The sequence below is a fragment of the Podarcis filfolensis genome, assembly GCF_964270895.1.
Source record: "Podarcis filfolensis genome assembly, chromosome: 9".
NCBI lineage: Eukaryota > Metazoa > Chordata > Lepidosauria > Squamata > Lacertidae > Podarcis > Podarcis filfolensis.
The window spans coordinates 27,720,161-27,737,570 of record NC_139610.1 but is presented as its reverse complement, the minus strand read 5'-3'; the positions used below and the strand labels follow the sequence as shown (position 1 = coordinate 27,737,570).

The 17,410-nt window shown below is 43.2% G+C and overlaps 1 protein-coding gene across 11 annotated transcripts in view; it reads right to left on the bottom strand.

The window, feature by feature from the left end:
• ACSL1 (acyl-CoA synthetase long chain family member 1) overlaps window positions 1-17,410 on the bottom strand; it is a 99,192-nt gene that overhangs the window by 18,497 nt on the left and 63,285 nt on the right. For all 11 annotated transcript variants that reach the window (XM_083631177.1, XM_083631176.1, XM_083631178.1 and 8 more), the window contains 6 exons: window positions 7,690-7,804; window positions 7,261-7,325; window positions 6,156-6,257; window positions 3,685-3,784; window positions 3,016-3,194; window positions 96-128 (listed from right to left, as the gene is read on the bottom strand). In XM_083631177.1, coding sequence (XP_083487303.1) covers window positions 96-128; window positions 3,016-3,194; window positions 3,685-3,784; window positions 6,156-6,257; window positions 7,261-7,325; window positions 7,690-7,804 — 594 coding nt within the window. The remainder of the gene's footprint in view (window positions 1-95; window positions 129-3,015; window positions 3,195-3,684; window positions 3,785-6,155; window positions 6,258-7,260; window positions 7,326-7,689; window positions 7,805-17,410) is intronic.

Below are 17,410 nucleotides of genomic sequence, written 5' to 3'. Positions count from 1 at the left end.
TAGCAGTCTGTCTTTAACAACTGATCACACACACAGTTTGAAAGGTTAAAAAAATGTAAACTAGAGTTTTATATTAGAATCTGCATGATACTTACTACAGCTTTGTGTTTGTGGACTCTTCCCAGTGCCTTTAAGGAAGACAGGAAGGAGAGAGAGAAAGAGATGGCAAGTTAGGAAGCTAATGATGGTTGGGATTTCCATAGCTCTTACTTTAAGCTCTCTCAGGAGCAGCAGCGAAAACTACTTTTCATTCATAGGTTTCTAACCAAGGCTCAACTATTTGGAAGGGAAAGCACAACTATTCACCTAGCACTTAAAACAATGACAGCTTTCCTCATTTATAGGCTATACACTTGGACAGGTTTTAAACTCAATTAAGTTTCGGAAACCTGGCAAGGCTTATGCTCTGTACTCATCAAATGCCTGCAGGTTCGACCTTTCCCCTCCCTCGGTGAACTAGAATTGGAGCACCTCCAGTGGGAGCTGTTTGACTGCGTGCAGTTGATTCAGGACAGATCTGAACTGGCACAACATACAACTAGTAGTAAATTCCACCTTGGTATATGCATGAGGTAACTTAGAAACACTGCTTGTTGTAGTTTTCAAATTTGTCACTTAAAACTAAATAAATAAAGGAAAGCTCCTTCCCTGAATGAAGAAAGGCTCATGCTGGTAATCAAGCATTTGGAAATCCACACCCTAAACTTCACCTCAGGGCACAAGCCAGAAATTATTAAACTGGTTTAATATTAAGTTTAACAGTGCTGCCTCTGGCCTCTTTAGTTTTCTGAACGTTGCCATTTGGCTGGGGAGCAGAAACGAACAGATGCATGTGGTATGGCTATGATGAGTGAATTTCTACCAGTAATGAAACAAATAAACCTGGTGATAGTCTGGAGGCAAGAGCTAGGACTCAGCTATACAGCTGCAAATAAAACGTTTTAAGTGTGTTTTAAGTGCAATACACAATGTGACACTAGATGGCAATCATTATGGAATTCAGTGTATTTTAAAAAAACGCTTTTAAAAAAGCATTTTCAGAACTGTTTTTATATGTGTGTAGATTCCACCCTAGTCTGAACAGGTTCCCGTGAAGAATAAACAAGTAGATTAAAAACAAAGCCATCTTTTCCCCAGGAAAACGCTTCAGTGATATTACTTTAGCAGCGTTGAACTCCAAATTATTTATTTAAGAAAATCTATAGACAATTTAATAACAACAGCTACAACAACAATAACAAACACTAAGCCAGCTAAATATTTTATGCATCAAAAACTACAAATCAACAGAAATTGAAAACAAGTGTACCTAATGCAATTATGTATTTGAAAAGGCATAAAGAAACAGAAGTTTTGAGAAGGCACTTAAAACAATACAGTAGACACCTTGCCTGATGTTACCAGGCAGGAAGTTTTGCAGCATGGGTACTGCCACAGTAAAAGGCAGATTTCCTCATAAATGTGAAATGAACATTATATGGCTTCTGCAAAAATGCAAGTTCCACATATCAAAGTGATCAAGTGGGGACATATGGGGCAACTTGACCCTTTGAATAATCTCATTCCAGGCTATTGAGGATTTTATTTACTAACACCCTGAATTTGCACATATCTTTGGGCACAGGTGTAATATATTGACAAGATTTCATTCTTGTCAGCAGCTGTGCTGCAATGTTCTGCATTAACGGAAGTTTCTGGATCAACTACAAGGGAAGCCCCACATGGAGTTTGCTGCAGTAATCCAGTCTTGAAGTTACCAATGCCTAGTTTAACGGTAGCCAAGGTATCCCAGTCCAGAATAACTGTGGTCAAGGCCCCTAGTGACAAAGTGGGATTCAGAAGCATCCCAAGACTGTGTATCTGTTCCTTCAGAGGGAGTTCAACCCGGTCTTTGGACATGTTGTTGGCAAATTCAGGAATTCTTCTGCAAGTGCAAGCACTTTTTAAACACTTTGGTAACCAAAACATTGGCAATAGGATTCTGAATATGTAGGGTAAAGTCCAGGCAGAAATGGACATCCCTGAGCCTCAGCACAAAATAATATTGCAGATGCTTCAGTAGAAAGCCAGTCACCTAAAGGAGGATTTTGCCCTTGTAAAACAAGAACTCGGGTACATTAAGGATGCAGAATGTTGGGAGATTCAGGACACACAAAAGAAAGTACTTCACACAGCAAATAGTTAAACTCTGCTGTTTGCCTGCATAGGAGGCCATGATGTCCCAACCTGGATGGCTTTACATAAATTCATGGTGGATAAGGCCATCAATGGTTGCTAGCTATGCTGGCTATGTTCTACCACTACTGTCAGAGCCATATACTTTTGAATACCAGTTGCTGGGCATCACAGGTGGGGAAGTGCTGTTGTGCTCAAATTCTGCTTGCAGGACTCCCACAGGCATCTGTCTGGCTATTGTGAGAACAGAAAAACTGGTCTATATGGGCCTTTGGGCTGATCCAGTGAGGTTTGTCTTGTGATAGTCTCAATTGACTTGCCTAATCCTAACTGGGAGCACATAGGCATCAGCGCTAGACACTCGGAAGCTGGATCTTTTTTCATGCCATCCAATTAAATGTTCAGGCTCCTCAAAAGTCAGACTTGAAAGCTTACTGGAGAACTACATTACAGAAGCACAAAGTACATTTGGAGTATGGATTTGCGCACAAGACCTCTGATCTTTGTTGCAGTGACACTTTATAAATCAGGACTACAGGTTCTCGTTTACATTTTTCAAGTGTGATTCCCCCCCCCCCCCAGAATTGACACAACCTTTGAACCAGTTATACTAGGTTGTGTATCTTTAATCTTAGCAAATGTTTAGTGCCATGTTGTGAAATACTAATTTGTAAACTGGCCAGGAAATCCAAGCTTTTACACAACGCAAGTCCAACCTTTATTCTTTACCCTGTTGGTCAAAGATCAGCATTTTGTAACTTGCTAAACTTTGCTTCTTTCTTCCCTTGATTTTGATGTATCATCAAAACTTGTGGCTGTCCCATAAACTACTTTGCTCACCTCAAATTCTTTCATGCTGATTACATCCACTCCACATTTCTTTCCACGAGTGGCAAGATCACTCTCAAAGGGATCCATAATCACAATTGTCTTGAGGACAGATATTTCTCCTTTCTCGATGTTATCCAGCAGAAGCTTCGCCTTTTCAGGCTTATCACAAAAAACCAATGCTAAGTCAGCTAAAATTGGGAAGAAAGGGGGCAAAGTTAATAAAATTTGAATAATTATAATCAGCTTACCCTCACCCTGTCTAGTCTACTTCTGCACAAAAGACTATGTCACCAAGGTTGGGAGTAAATTGCATATTGTACACTTAAGTTTGGCGCTTTCATTTTGCTGCAGGGATCTCATTGTATGTAGGCCATTCCAAGAACGCTCTTCAGGCTGCTCCTTCTCCAAAGCCATTATACCCCAAAACAGACTGTCTGAATTGATGGATTCACTTCCTATAGTCAGCAAGTCCCTGTGTCTACTCAGCTATTAAAGGCTACTTCATCTTACCTACTGCAATTCTGTTGCTGTAGCAGCTTTCAAAAACAATTCTGCAAAGAACTCTACAGCTGCAAAGTTAGTTGCATTCTGTGATGTTTAGGTTATGGTGGGTAGACTTTTTAATAGTGATTGTATTACAGACAAGTGTATTCATTTGTTGAGGAATGCAGAATATACCTTTATTTACAATGTAAGTAATAGCTTCAGTTCCAAGGGTGTCGTAGAGGGGTACAGCCACCATAGAGTAAGAGTAGCATCCTTGTTCAATGATAACCCACTGCAAGAGAAGCAGAGTTAATGTAGTGCTTATTTGCCAAGCACAGATGCTACAGCCAGCTGGCCTGGTTTAGGTATTTTCACACTAGCATTCAAACAGTGACTCAAGTATGCCAGTGTCAGCCTTGTTTGTTTGCAAAGCAAGCTGCTGCCATCAACCGAGGTACGCAGCAGTAAGGAGAAAAGTCAATGCTTTTGCAATTCAAGTTTCCTTTATGAATACTGTCATGGAAGCTAAGATGCCATTCACGCAGCTATTTCCAGCTTGTGATCAGTGCTGTTTAGCCAGCCCATGCATGCGAGTGTTTGGCACAGATTTGTTGTTATGATAACTTACAAGCCAGCTTTTGCTGATGCAGTTTGTTGCATTCTGCATGTGCCTAATAACCAGTTCAGTCACAAGCTGAGAGTCTGAACAGGCACCAAGATAAGGAAGAACTATTACCCCCTGACACACACAAACAGTCCTGGAACAGTCTGTTAATATATCATTGGAGTTGGACGTACATATTCGTGTTGAAATGTTTTGTAAGTCTGGAGTACTGAAAAAAAGAACATTACAGTGGAACCTCGGGTTGCGGACATAATCCGTGACGGAGGCACGTCCGCAACCTGCAGCGTTCGTAACCTGCAGCGCTGCATCTGCGCACGTGTGTGACGCGATTTAGCGCTTCTGTGCATGTGCGAGCGGTGAAACCCAGAAGTAACCCTACCTGGTACTTCTGGGTTTCCCGCGGTCCGCAACCTGAAAACATGTAACCCAAAGTGTTTGTAACCCAAGGTACCACTGTACTTCTGCATCTTGTTTCTCAGGGTTACTTCACATTGCCCCTGTGGGAGGAACTGGACATAGTAAACACAGGTCTGCTGTTGAAAATGATATAAAGAGTTTCCCTCTCCTCTTCTTTGTAATACAGTACTGGAAAAGTGTGGTGAGATCACATCATACATTTGGCAGCTGCAAGGGCATGGAGTGGTTAAAGAAGGGCTATTGCTCCACAACAGTCGTATGTACTTCCATCTTGTATACATGTGTTGCTATCAAACCCAGTTCACTGCCGCATGAATTTGTTCAATACAAGCATTTACAAGAACACATTACAATTTCTTATGAATGTAAAAAGCAATCACTTGTAGAAAGAGTATTGTAATGCAATGTGCATCAGGAAGTGCCATAGGAGGGCACTTCCATCATTATATGTTGCCGTGAACCTAAAGGATAAAGCTGATTTAAGCAAGTAATACTATAATAAGCAAGCTAACCGATGGTTAAAGCTGAGCCATAAGTTAATGCTTTCTTAACCAAAGTCCCAGATATTTTCCACACCTATTTCTCTATAATGTGCTGTATTGTATTACTGGATCAATCAGTTCAATGGAACACCTTTCCTAAAGAGTAGCACATTAGATTAAGAGATAATGTTGGAAAAAACAAATGCCAACAAAAACAATGCAGGAAACAAACTCCCTGAACTAGTATTGAACTGGAAGAAACGTTCGGTATATTAGCTACCACAGTTGTTATGACTCAGTTTTGTGGTCTGTTAGTATCAAGTCTTAGAGGCTTGCATTGTCTGCAGTTCACAATTCAAATTTCCATAAAGGGTGCATATGAAGGAACAGTCTCCCTCTGAAAAACATCTCAGTTATAAAGCTATGTACGTAAAAAGGATTGCTGAAAGTTAGCTAATGAGCAATTAGTTCCACCCTGGTATGAGCTTGGTTGCATAGTAGGGCTTGGTATGAATTCTTCTTGCACATTGTGCAAGTTTATAGGTGCACTGCATTACAACACTCTTTGTACAAGTTTTTTGTTTTCTTTTACACACATAAGAAACTTCAATGCATTCTTAACAACAGAATTTGTAAGTGCATATCCAGGTGTGTAAGAGTTGATATTGCAATTTAGGGCTCAGCAATATCTGGTTTTCAACATCATGATATATCAGCAGCTAAATGTCAGTATATGCTGATATATCACAGTGTCTGAAAAGTATCTTGTCTGCTTCTTCCTCCCCACCTTAGGGGAGGAAGAAGCAGCCGAGATATATCACCCAGCTCCATACTGCTCTGGTGTCTGAAAGGAAGAACAGTATGGGGGCTTGATCAGCTGAGGGGTGGGCAGCTTCCTTGCAAGGGGAGACCAAACCCTTGATTCTGGCTTCCAGGTGAATTGGTTTCCTAGTGAGCAAGATGTGATTTTTACGGACGATGGCAACCTCCCAACCATTTACTCTGTACTGGTGCTGCACTGTGTACAGGGCTGGGTGAAATTAGGATCATGGAAGCTCATCTTCCCAGCGACGCAAAGCTATACAACTGGACTACCTTATTCCACAAGAGTTATCAGCCTAATGATGGCCTTTGATTACCTCAGGTCTGTTCTGTGAAAAGATTCCTATGAACTGATCAGGAGATGGTTTGAAGCCTCTGTTCAGAAGTGCTGAGCCAACACATTCTGCTCTTTCTGCAACCTGGGGGAAAACACACGTCTGTGTAAAGGTGCATCACTTACTAATTCTGTGAAAGCATGTAGGAATGTACTGTTAAATTTTCTATTTTATTCCGCTCAGCCTCTTCAGTAACTTTAGCCACTTTACACATTTCACACAGGTACTGGCCAATGCTTAAGGTAAGTTATATACCATTAATGAGTAGGATGGAAGCCTGTTTTTAAAAAGCCAGGTATCTGCTCTAAAAAATCATGCCTAGGCAGAACTAAGAATAATTCCACAACTGCCCTGGCCATTAAATTCACAAACCACATAGAAGAATCAGATTTTAAATGAGCTGAGACATACTTGATTTGAATATGTAGGTGGGAATGCTGTTAAGTCTGTTTAGCTAAGAATACAAAAGCTTAGAATATGAAATATTATAGGGATCACACACAGGATCAATATTTCCAACACGTAATATCTCTCTTGTGATATATATTAGCCAAGTTACAATGAAACATGGTGGCTTAGATTCTAAGATAAGTTGACTTGAGAAAGTTAGCTGAATAAAGTCCTCCCCCTCAAAAAACCCCAAACCAATCAGATGTCTGCTTTCGCCCAAAGTTTCCACCCATTCTGGGTAATTTCCCCATTGTGCACAGGGTCTGGAGCCTCTGACCCCTCCAGACAGGCTTTTCAGGGATTGAAAGAGAAAGGAAGAGAAAGGAAATATAAGGAAGTTCACAAAAGGAAAAACTGATTAGAATTCAAGTTTTGAAAGATACTTGAAAATGTCTGTTGAAATATAGATTAGGCAAGTGTGCAACACATAAAGCCTGGATACTAGTGAAACTTAACAACAAATTTTGTATTAACTATAAACATAAAGAACATAGGCCACTTAAGTATGCACCCAATAATTGTGGCTGTTGAACTTCCCTCATCCCAACATTTTTGAAAGGAAATAACTTGACTGCTGTAAGCATCAAAAGAACCAAACACCAACCTCATCAACATACACAAAGTTGTGTCTGCTTACCTCCTTGTAAGAGATCCATTCATATGGTTGATTTGGTTTCCTTACACCCAAACAAGGGCCATTGTCTACAGTGATAAAAGTTTAAAAGGTTTAAGAATTTTAGCAAATAAAAAGGAAAAGAAAGAAATACAGGGGAGATTCTAGTTCACTCCCCCACCAGATGGTTCAATCTAGCCCCCCCAAAAAAAACGATTCTAAAGTTAAAAATTCATGTGCAAGGCTTAATTACTCACAATGTCAATATTGAAACCATCATGATACACAGTTCTCACTTTAAACTTCAATCATCAGGTTCTGAAAGTTTAGCTGATTACTATTTGCTATTCCAGCAGACAGTGTTTTACTGCACTATGAAAGCAGTCAGCTACTGTTTCTTTCAGGTGACTAGAGCACTGTTCCAGCTTGTTTTCCCAAAGCATGAATACTCACTTGACACATGCATTCCTCTTTGGAAGACATCATAAACTGTCTTCACATCATCATAGTAGTATGACATTGTCTCATCACTATCAAGTAGTGATGATCTTCGGGCATGGTCTTCACCCTGTATATAAAAGAAGGTTAAATTACACATTTCTTTCTCCAAAGCGTCCTGTGTGACACTTCTTTTTGATGTCAGACAGTAACAGCCAAGTGACTAGGTTGTTGCAACAGTTGATTGAATTAGGAAGCATGTCAATGAAAGAAGCAAAACTCTGGCTAAAATGTGTGACAGATATAGATTCAGATCCTATCTCATTTCATTTCTGCTACAATGCTAGGGCATCCCAGATAGTTAAATCTAAGTTCAGCTGTATTTGGCTGATACGGACATAAAAACAAAAATTAGTGCTGATAACGTAGTCTAGTTGCAGTTTGCAGAAAGGAAGTGCATTCTAGAATTAGTCATCCTATGTTTATAAATTTGCTTGAATAGAATAAAATGTTGAACTTAAAAAGGGGCTGCCTGCCTTTTTGCAGTCATGGGCACATCTGCAAACTATTGTGGGCAACACACACACACCACAACCTATTCCACTGCTAAACAAAATGCTTCTTTCAAGCCTAACATCAAAGGGGATGAGGGACCCAGTGGGAACATGTGTGTTTGTGGACATCACATTGGCAACTCCTGCTCTACACACTACAAGGTCAATGAGTCACTGCAAAAGGTTGGTTTCTCGTTTCCACTTAAACTAGACCAAAGTTGAGAAAAGTCTAACATTATGCTGCAATAACTGTATCATCTTTTGCAATTGCCTTGTTCCAAGGCAGTGGTAGCCAATGTAATGCCCTCCAGATGATGCTGAACTACAATTCCTATCATCCCTGACTACTGGCCATGCTTGCTGGGGCTGATGGGAATTGTAGTTCAGCAACATCTAGAGGACCAAAAGTTTCTCACACCTGCTTTAGAACCGCTGACAAAAACTTTCTCAGAAACCAGATTTCTCTTTAGTACATTATTGAAGTATAAGAATTGCACCTGTGCCCTAAACATTTGTACAGAGTGTATTTTAACCCCTTTCCACTGTAATACACACTGCTCACCTTGCAAAGAAGGTAATTGTCTGGAAGCACCTTTTTGGTGTGTTTACAAACAGCTCGCTCGGGAAAAGAATTTTTCAGTGTAAAACTGGTTCAGCTGTGTCAGGGAACTGCCATCGGAGCCAGAGGGAGAGGGAGGGCTCCAGAGGGATTCCGGAGAGCATCCCGGGAGGGAGAGAAGCAGTCCATCTTCTGGGGAAGGAAATCAGCGTAGCACCAGTGGAGAAGGGGGGCAGATGGGGGAATCGGCGAGGTGGCTCCATGACTCCTCACAGGGAGAGTAGGCGGCGACTAGGCGTCAAGGAGCTTCTTTGCTGGAAGAAGTTCAAGAAACGCCCACTGACGGATTCTGCCAGCGATTGAGACAGCCACGAGTGAGTGGCTGTCCGGACAGAAAGAGTTCACCCAGTTAACCCAGCCAGGTGTGGCGGCGATTTACGCACGAGCAACCCCTAGAACCATTACAGCAATCCGTCAGTCACTGACGTTGCTTGTGCGCAGCCCCGGAGAGGCAGCACGATGAGCCAAACAGGGACAGCCGGAGAGACGGAGCAACCAGCTGCAGTGCGGAGTCTGGTCGAGAGGAACCGAGACTTGGAGCAGCATGTAGCTACCCTGACGGCGCGGCTGGACGAAAGACGGACTCAGGATGCAGAGGTCAGACCCACCCCCATCGCAAGGAAGGTACCGGGGCTGGTACACAAGTTTGGTGGAAAGCCCCAAGACTACAATGCTTTCCGAACGGAAGTACAGTACGCTTTGGAACTGCAGAAAGATGACTTTGCTGATGACGGGGAGAGGGTGGCTTACATTGTGGGGCATCTGCAGGATGGGGCGCACGAATGGATCAGGCCCCTAATGGCGACGCAAAATGATGCCTTGAAGGACCTTAAGAAATTCTTCCAGGCAATGGATGCGATGTACTCCAGCGAAGTGGAGCAAAGTGTGACTCGGCGGGAACTGATGGGGTGCAAGCAGGGGAGCCAGTCCGTCAGAGACTACTGGTCGCGTTTTGCGATGTTAGTCCACCAGCTTGGGTGGGATCTGGACTTTGAACCGATACAAATGTTGTTTGAGGAGGGTCTGTCCCCCGCAGTGAAGGACGAGTTGTCCCGTGCGCCCCGACCATGGTCGCTGGATGAGCTCACAAAGGCTGTGCTTGCGATTGGTGTACGCCAGGAAGCGCGGGCTCAGGAGAAGCGGGAAATGAGAAGGGAACGTTTCCATGACTACCGCATTCCTGAGATACGGAGACAGCCTTCCCAGGTGGCGGAGCCAATGGAAATTGATGGCGCGCGCGCGCGCGAGGTTTCAAACTCCAGTGAAGGTCGTAAAAGGGAGGGAAAGGAGTGGAAAACTACCAAGAAGTGTTTCCTCTGTCAACGACCAGGACATTTTGCTAAGGTCTGCCCTCAAAGAAAAGCCTGGCAAGGGATGGGGGGGGGGAGGGAAGGGAAGGCTTCCGCGCAGGGAGAGTAGGCGGCGACTAGGCGTCAAAGAGCTTCTTTGCTGGAAGAAGTTCAAGAAACGCCCACTGACGGATTCTGTCAGCGATTGAGACAGCCACGAGTGAGTGGCTGTCCGGACAGAAAGAGTTCACCCAGTTAACCCAGCCAGGTGTGGCGGCGATTTACGCACGAGCAACCCCTAGAACCATTACAAGCTGGTTTCAAACTAGTTCTCACACAGAGATTCATATTCAAGAACAAACATCTATAAAAAATACTACTTGAGTTTTACATGAAAGTTTCATTGAAAGAATTAGTCAACTGATCAAGTTTTCAAAGTGACATTTTATGAACTAGAAGCTCCTCATCATCATTATAGAATACTATACTCTTCAGTGAAGGCCTGCTTTGTAAGTGGACGTCTTGTGATCATGATCACTCACTATCCCAGCAAACAAAAAACCCCAAGATAAGAAATGCCTCAAATAAGAAATGCTTTATTTGCATCATTCCTATCTAACACATATGACTAATTGATGGCAAAGTGCTCTCTACTCAATGAGAAGCTTACAGGCTTTCTTCCTATGTTCTCATTTACCTTGCTGCTTAGGGCCATTTCACATATTATTGTGAGAAGTGAAGTTACAGGAAACCAGCCAGAGGGCCTTCTCAGTGGCACCCTCCCTGTGTAACGCCCTCGTATCAGATGTCAAGGAGATAAATAACTACTCAACTTTGAGAAGACATCTGAAGGCAGTCCTGTATCAGGAAGCTTTTAATGTCTGACATCATATTGTGATTTTATATGTATTGGAAGCTGCCCAGAGTGGCTGGGGCAACCCAGCCAGATGGGCGGGGTATAAATAATAAAATGACGAAGAAGATGAAGCAGCAATAGCAAACCTGAATTTGTCCCAAGGTGGTAGAAGTGGTTGTGGTTCCTTGAAAGAGCACTATCTGTATCATACACATGTACTGCATCCATAATTTAAAGGTGTAACTGTACACAGTACCATAAAAAAACGCCTCAGGTCTGCATGGCTTTTTATCTTAAAATATAAGCAGGATAATCAAAGTTAACCACATCCCATTGTTCTTTAGACAGAAGCTTGCATCCATACAAGCTAGCTGGAGAATAACTGCCCTACGGACTCTGGTTTATGGCACGAAGCAGTGCTGCTAATAAAAACTCTCTAGCAAGTGAATACGTGGCATTTAAACTTCCTAAGTCCAGTACTTCATACAGAAATCCTCGCTGCCACCTTTTAAAGGTGTATCGGTAATATTTCCTGTAGGAGAAATGGGGGTGAGGTGAAGCTCAGAAAGGATGAGCTTTCATAAGACTGTCAAGCGTAGTAACATAGGAAGCTGCCTTATACTGTGCACACAAGGCTATTTACTCTACATCCAGTGTGCTCCCACTGCTGGGTTTGTGAAGCAGTGTACACACGTTAGCCACAATCCACATCTGTCCTGAAGTTCCTTGAGAGATACTGCGTTTTTCTGTTGTTTCCCCCAAACCAATTTCAATCCAATTTGCAAACGTATGAGGACAACCACTTCCCCTCTCCCCGCACTGGTGTGGGCAGGCAGCACTTGACTTGGAAACACATCCAACTGTACAGATGTGTACAATCATGTGCAGATTTGATTTTAAAGGCAATGGGAGGCGGGGAGTGGACCTTGCTGCGTTTTAATGCATACACAACATTAAGTCAGACCCTTGGTCCATTAGTTCAGTACTGTCTACGCTTACAGGTAGTGGCTTGCCAGAACTTCAGACAAAGGATCTTATTTGGAGATGCCGGCGATGGAGCCTGAGACCTTCTACACTCAAAGGAGATGCTCTACTACTGAGCTATATACCCTTCCCCTAAAATTCATAGCAAGAGGAAAAAGCTAAACTAATTCCCAGCTCAGGCTCTTGAGAGTCCACTGCAACTCTCATTGTGCACATGGAATTTTGCATGCTGCTTTACAGCATAATATTCCAGTGCCTAGTTTACTGGCAGTGGAAGGAGGGAGGGGAACTACAGCAGGCATAGGCGGGCCAAGTTTGCCTATGCCTGAACTACAGCAATTGGCCTGCTGTCAGCCAGCGGCTTCAATGAAAGAGGTTGGGAGAAGAATGGCAGAAGTGCTGGTAGTTCTCAAGACGCTTTTGTTGCAGGCACGCTTCTCTGGAGTGAAAGGATCCTTGGATGTATGCCTGAGGAAGCTATTGTGTTGTCAGCTGTGAGCAAGCTCTTGTTGATTTAAGGAGAGCACACAACCCCTGCCAGCAGTGCCCAGATTGCCAGCCACCCACTAACCATCAGAAACTTGGTATTTTGCAACAGCTATTTGCCAACTACCGGTTTATTAGGCTATGGAAAGAGTGTCAGCATTACCAGCCGCTCTTTGGAAAGAATGCCATGAGGTGGCTCTGTTAAAATCAGCACCCCAGTTGCAAAACCTTGACAAGGATGCTGGGAAGAGGAGGTCCAAAGGGACTTCAAACTAGGATTTATAGGAACATTAGAGCACAGAAGGGCAGGCTGTCTTAACAGCAGCAATTGTGAAAAAGGGGGATTTTAGAAGATGTGGCTTTGTTCTCTCTCCTCCATTAGGCTATGTCAAGGTTTAAAGTACCAAAATTCTGCGTTGCATTTCAGACATTTTCCCAGAAAAACCCCCAAAGGCACCAACTGGTTGCTATAACAAATATTGGTTTGCAGCTCGGAGGACCTTGAAATAAAGAAATAAAGAAATAAAGAAAGGAAGGAAGGAAGGAAGGAAGGAAGGAAGGAAGGAAGGAAGGAAGGAAGGATATAATATCTATGGATATAAGCTAAAGCCTTTAACCCTGCAGCACACATGTCTTTCATATAGAGTAACATTCTGCAAGAAGATCCCTGTCTCTTCCAGCCCAATTGGGGAGAGGGCAATTGGTGGGCAGAAGTGGGAGCTTCTGCAAGAAGCACTGGCTGGTGCTTGAATTGTAAGCAGTGAGAAGGGGAGAAGCAGCTCAGGAGGTGGTTGAGGAGTATGGCTGCACTTTGGAGAGTATGAGGCAGTCCCTAAGGTCCATATGCTTCTCCAGACTTTGGAGCAGAGGATTGTCTCTGACCCTGGACCACAGAGGATGTTGCCTCTGAAGTTCAATGTGGCATTAGATCCTCTGGAGCAGGGTTATGGTATGCACAAGCCGAAATTCACAAGCTCCTGGAGAAAATGGTGAAGCTATTTCTGTTTGGCCATATGTGTGCACTAGCATAAAAAAACAAAACAATTTATTTGCAGCTAAGTTCCAAGAATTTTCCAGAAAGAATTGGTAGTTACTCCACGGAAGCAAACACAAATATGCTTCTTGTTTGGCTAGTAGAGTCAAACATTTACATCTGATCACGGGGTAAGGTCAGTACAAGTTGGGCAAGTGAGTGATCCTGATGGGATATAAGGTAATCCTTCCGGCCTGTGATGACTGGTCACCCTGGGCCCATTAAGGAAGTGTCACCTAGTAGGAGCAAGAGTTGCAAAAACCAAGAACAACCAGATTTTCCCTTTTGTTTTACATAAACATTGTCTGATAGAAGCTCATTATTTCATTTGATACTACTAGTGATGGCTTTAATGTGCATGCCTTAAATACAGGATTTCCATCAGATGTGAGCCTTTCTTTTTTAATGACACTAATAGGAAATGAACAGAACCTGTCAAAATTCATAATTATTAGAAGTGCAAGACCTACATCCTCATTTATTCCTTGCCATCTACTGGAGTACTTATTCAGATATACTTAACCTAAACTTGAAGGAATTATTGTTGAAGTCTATGAGGACTAGAATCAGAAGCATGCACATAACCACACCTCAACTCAATTATTTGCCCTGCACTCAGAAATAGTGGTCTTCTCAAGCACAGTGACTTCCAGACCTATCAACTGATAAAGAAAATGAAGTCCCGATCAGAGTTTAATTTCAAGGTACAAAGTGTACTCAAAATCCATAAACCAGATGTACTTTTCCATACACATCAAATTGGTTTTGCAGCAAGTACAATGAAATAGCAACAGATAATAATGGATTTTCATTTGCAAGAATTATTCCCAAGCACACTGGAAAATATAATGGGCAAGATCTGTTGACTTTTTGAAAAGGACCCTACTAATACCTTATCATACCTAAGTTAGCAGTTCCTATTCAGCAAAAACAGCCCAGTTTATCCAGGATAATAGTTTGCTAGACAAAGCGAAGTATGAGCCAGTTCAGCACAGGTTGTTTTTTTTTATAAACACAATCAGTTTTAATGCCATGAGCCTGAAAAGTATTGCTCCAGTATACTTTGATTGCTGTGGCAAGAGATCAAGCTCATTTCAATTAGGCTGTTTCAGATTTATTTTATTAAAATACTTACAACATTACAAAACATTACAAAATTCCTCTTTGGCTGGTCAGGGTATGATGTTTAAAAGAATAGTGTAAAAATAAAGATCCACACTACACAGTGACCAATAATTAATGACCAATATCATTAACATGAAAATGAATGAGTGAACCAAAAAATTTAATAGCATATGCAGAAAACAAAGTCATCAACACAATGAAACTGCACATGGATCTAAATAGATGCATATACTGTACAACTAATGACAGGAGAGTATTTAAAGAAATTCAGTACAGCTAATCAAGTATAATTTTCAGGTGCATTGTCTAATCACAATGTTTTGCATCTCTGTGTTCAAAATGTTTTGGTACCTGTGGTCTGGGGATTGCCTGTATCACAGTGTAACAATGCTGGACCCCACCCCAAAAGCCTGTAGGGCTGGAAGAAATCCCCACAATCCCTGAACATGTACTTAAACAGAAAAGGGAATACCAGAGGGACCCTGTAGATGGAAAATTTCTGTCTATATGGAAAGACGGCCTCCTAATTCACAAATAGCTATGCTTGGCACAAGATGTAGAAAATGCAAAGAAGTTTGCCAGGGGTCATGTCTGGGGCAACTAGGATAGTGAAAGCCTACCCAGGCCCCTTGCTCAAAGCTGCTTGTTAAAGTTGCTCATAGAGGAAATTGCTACTGACCTTTATTTCACACTTGTATTGGACTGTGTGGGATATTTAGACTGCAAGAATGAGCCTGGTTTGGAGCCAGGCCAGACAGCCAGGGAAGGAGAAAGCACAAAGAGAAACTATACTCTAAAGCAGGGGTGGCCAAGTCCCAAAAGACTGTGATCTACTCACAGAGTTAAAAACTGGCATTGATCTACCCCCTTTTTGGGGGGTTCAGGTCAAAGTTCTTGAGCTTTTTTTAAAGAAGGAAAGGCCTGTTTTGGGGGCTGCAGGGCAAAAGTGTTGGGTTTTTTTTTAGGTGAGCCAAAGTATAAAGTGATCTACCACAGACATCCAGTGATCTACCGGTAGATCACGATCTACCTGTTGGACGTGCCTGCTGTAAAGTATCCTAGTACGACTGTGCATACTTGGTTCCACTCTCTCCAGTGCTGCAAAACCAAAGAACAGTTACAGTCTTGCCAACCTGAGGAGGCCAAATCCATCTTCATTCTCTGTACTAGTGTAAAAGGACTCACCACCTGCCTAGCCCAGAGGGAGAGAACAACACAGAAGAGGCACACTTTGTTTTGCATGCGGTTTTATTAGCAATTTACTATTAATTGTGCTATTATGCAAATGCACTTAAATAAAATGAATAATTCATGAACCTCAGTTACTGAAACTGATTTGGTGAGACCAGCTGAAAGTGAAGTTGTCTGGTGCAACACAGTTGTTTTAATTGTATGGTTGCTGTCAGGGAATCAGGAGCAGGAGCAATGGGGAGAGAGGATTGGGAGAGCGAAGGGGAAGAATCCGAGGGCAGCGTAGGGGAGTATGACAGTGGCCCGAGAGATTCCATGAGCTTCTCCAGCGAATCAGAAGATTCCCAGAAGGGGGCGCCGATGGTCAGGGCAAGGGGGGTCCCAGGGGGGACGCACCAGAAACAAGGAGCCAGAGGGGAACCCCAAAGCAGCAGTGGAGGATCAGGACCAGTTTCCCCACCAGAGCGTAGTGGGGGGGAGGAGTCACATGTGTCAGGAGCAGTGTCTCCTCCAGAGAGGGAGTCAGGGCTGACCACGCCTCCAACGGAGGGGAGGTCAGTTGCAGCTAGCCCCCCCGATGGGGGAAGCAGTGACAGCAGCAGTGGAACGGTCAGGAGGAAAGTTGCTGGCTGGGCGCGCGCGCCAAGTTCAAATGTGCAGGCGGGCGGAACAGCAGGAGACCCGGATGGGGAACCAGCTCCTAAAGCCCGCCGGAGGGAGGGAGAAGGCTCAGGGGAATCAGCGGGAGAAGAGGCTAGAAAGGGCGGAACCCCGGCGGGCAGGCGGACCCAGAGGAGGAAGGAGCAGCGGAGAAGGTGGAGCAAGGCTAGACTCTTAAATTGGTGTAAAGGGGGAGGAGACTCAGACGGAGCATCAGTGGTCTGACACTTTAGACGTGGGGCTGCGCGCTGCGGCTCTGGAAGTGAAACTGAACTTCAATAAAGGCTTTTATACTTAACAACGAAGCAGCGTTGGTCCTTTGTGAGCTGGGACCTAGGGTAGCCCTGACAGTTGCATTATCTGAATTGCTGATTTATTAACGGTATTAATGGTTTTAATGTGCATGCTGCAAATTGCCCTGGGATCCTGGAAGACGGAGGGAGATTTAGAGATAAATTAAATAAACAGTGCACATTATCCCTGTTCAACTGGAAACTAACCATCTGTGGTTACTGTAGTTGGCCTAAGGAGGGCAACACAGTGCTATAGCAGCACTGTGAAATATCAGAGGGTACATCGACAACAGTACCAATATAAGCCACCTGCCGAACTTTGCCAGCAGGGGTAGGGAGAAATAAGGATCTGGTACACCCAGCCAGAAAGGTTCCTCATCATTGCTTTAGAAAAGTATCTGTTTCAAACCTACATGGCTGCAGAAAAGGTTCTGAGCTGTTTACATCTCAGAAATCAATGGATGCTTTGAACCAAGCCTACTCCAACACGTAGTTTTTCTGCCTTGCATAGCTCCCTAGCCCTCGCTCCTGAGCACATGATGCAGTCATTCCCTTTGCACACTTCCTAGACCTTGCCAGAATAGTCTGCTGTAATCAATATGAGAAAGCTATATAAAATGCTGCAATAGAACTATATGCTCTGGGG